Here is a 1,854-nt window from a genome sequence, read left to right as displayed (position 1 = left end):
AAAGCCCTATCGTTTTTCAAAATCCTTAGAGGAAATAAGAAGTTTGAATGGGGGGATGAGCAAAAGCAGGCTTTCGAGGAAGTGAAAGCGCACTTTAAAAAGCTACCGACAATAACCCGACCAGATCTGGGAGATAAATTACAGCTCTAAATCTCGGTATCTGAGAAGACGGTGGCAGCGGTGTTGTTGGTGAACAAGAAAGGGCATCAGAGCCCCATATACTTCGTGAGTCATGTACTGATCGGAGCAGAACAGAGATATGAGTTGTTGGAAAAAATGGCACATGCCGTCTTGATTGCGGCAAGAAAATTAAGGTCATATTTCGACTCCCAAACCGTCCAACTACTCACTAATCAACCTCTGGAAAAATCTCTTCATAAGCTCGATACAACCGGCAGACTACTCAAGTGCGCAATAGAACTATCTGAGTTCGATATCGAATACCGGCCTCGTACAGCCATCGAAGCCCAAGCATTAGCCGGCTTCATTGTCGAAACTACTTACACAGAACCATCAGGATCCACCGGTGTCTGGAAAATAGAGGCCGACGGTTCAGCAGCCCAGAGTGGAGCTGGGGCGGGAGTGGTGATGACGTCCCCATAAGGGGAGATCTTTGAATACGCTATACAGTTTGGCTTCAAGGCGTCTAATAACGAGGCAGAATACGAAGCAGCCCTGGCCGGACTAAGTCTGAGCATTGCGGCTAGAACCAAAAAAATCCTCATGACCACGGACTCGCAGTTGGTATCGAGCCAAATCGAGGGAACACAAGCCTGGGAGCCGGTTATGCAGAAGTATCGCAGTAAGGTGAAGAGCATGACGGCGGGATTACAGAGCTTTGAGGTCAAATTAGTACCAAGGATAGAAAACATGGCGGCTGACGCCTTATCAAATCTGGCAAGCTCGACTGTCAGTGACAAGAAGCGAAGTGTCATGGTCGAGACTCTGGGGGGAACGAAGCATAGACACTCCAGCACTAGACGTCAACACCATAGGCTAGAGCCTGGAATGGTATGACGACATTATGGCCTACAAACTGACAGGTTCCCTCCCGGAGGAGAAGATAGCGGCCAAAAAGCTGAAAAGGGACTCAAATTGGTACTGCATATTTCAAGGCTAGTTGTACAAGAAAGGGTTCTCACTCCCCCAACTAAGGTGCGTAACGGCCTATGAGGCCACGAAGATAATAGAAGAGATTCATGAAGGAGTCTGTGGGAATCATATCGGTGGGAGGGCGCTGGCACTAAAAGCATTAAGAGCAGGCTTCTACTGGCCAAGTATGTTGGCAGACGCACAGGCATACGTCAAGAAGTGTGATAAGTGCCAGCGGTTTGCACCAGTGATAAACCAGCCGGCAAACTATCTGCAGCCAATCCTAAACCCAATCCCTTTCGCTCAGTGGGGGATGGATATAGTAGGACCTTTCACACCGGCATCTGGAGGAAGGAAGTTCCTAATTGTGGGTATTGACTACTTCACGAAATAGATTGAGGCGGAACCGACTGCGAAGATAACGGCCAACCAGGTGAAAAAATTCATCTGGCAAAACATCATCACCAGGTTCGGGATTCCTATGGGAATAGTGATGGATCATGGCGTCCAGTTTGATTGCGGTGCCATATGAGACTTCTTGCAGCCATACAGCATCAAGTTCGCTTTTCGTCGGTTTGCCATCCCCAGAGCAACGGACAAGCAGAAATCGCCAACAAGCAGATCCTCAATGCACTAAAAAAGACGTTGGACAAGCTGAAGGGAGCATGGGCCGACATGGTTCCGGCCGTGTTATGGTCCAATAAAACCACAGAAAAGGAAGCCACCGGCGAAACTCCATTCAGGCTAGCTTTTGGAGCAGAA

At 48.6% G+C, this 1,854-nt stretch overlaps 1 protein-coding gene across 1 annotated transcript; it reads left to right on the top strand.

Moving 5' to 3' along the window:
• The first annotated feature begins 276 nt into the window (after nt 1–276).
• On the top strand, nt 277–1,486 carry LOC104896920 (uncharacterized). The gene is made up of 3 exons (XM_010683708.3): nt 277–585; nt 631–1,011; nt 1,121–1,486. The coding sequence occupies exons 1-3, from the start codon at nt 277–279 to the stop codon at nt 1,484–1,486; spliced, it is 1,056 nt and encodes a 351-aa protein (XP_010682010.3).
• The last annotated feature ends 368 nt before the right edge of the window (nt 1,487–1,854 follow it).

This window comes from Beta vulgaris, chromosome 6, assembly GCF_026745355.1.
Source record: "Beta vulgaris subsp. vulgaris cultivar EL10 chromosome 6, EL10.2, whole genome shotgun sequence".
NCBI lineage: Eukaryota > Viridiplantae > Streptophyta > Magnoliopsida > Caryophyllales > Amaranthaceae > Beta > Beta vulgaris.
The sequence above is the reverse complement of the archived record's forward strand: the minus strand, read 5'-3'. Positions and strand labels throughout refer to the sequence as shown.

Bases quoted from the DNA above. Each gene is read 5' to 3' on its own strand.
- LOC104896920 (XM_010683708.3), top strand. From the start codon at position 277: ATGGCACATGCCGTCTTGATTGCGGCAAGAAAATTAAGGTCATATTTC. The intron at 586-630 runs GTGATGACGTCC...TACGCTATACAG, and splicing joins GTGGAGCTGGGGCGGGAGTG to TTTGGCTTCAAGGCGTCTAA. The intron at 1,012-1,120 runs GTATGACGACAT...TTTCAAGGCTAG, and splicing joins ATAGGCTAGAGCCTGGAATG to TTGTACAAGAAAGGGTTCTC.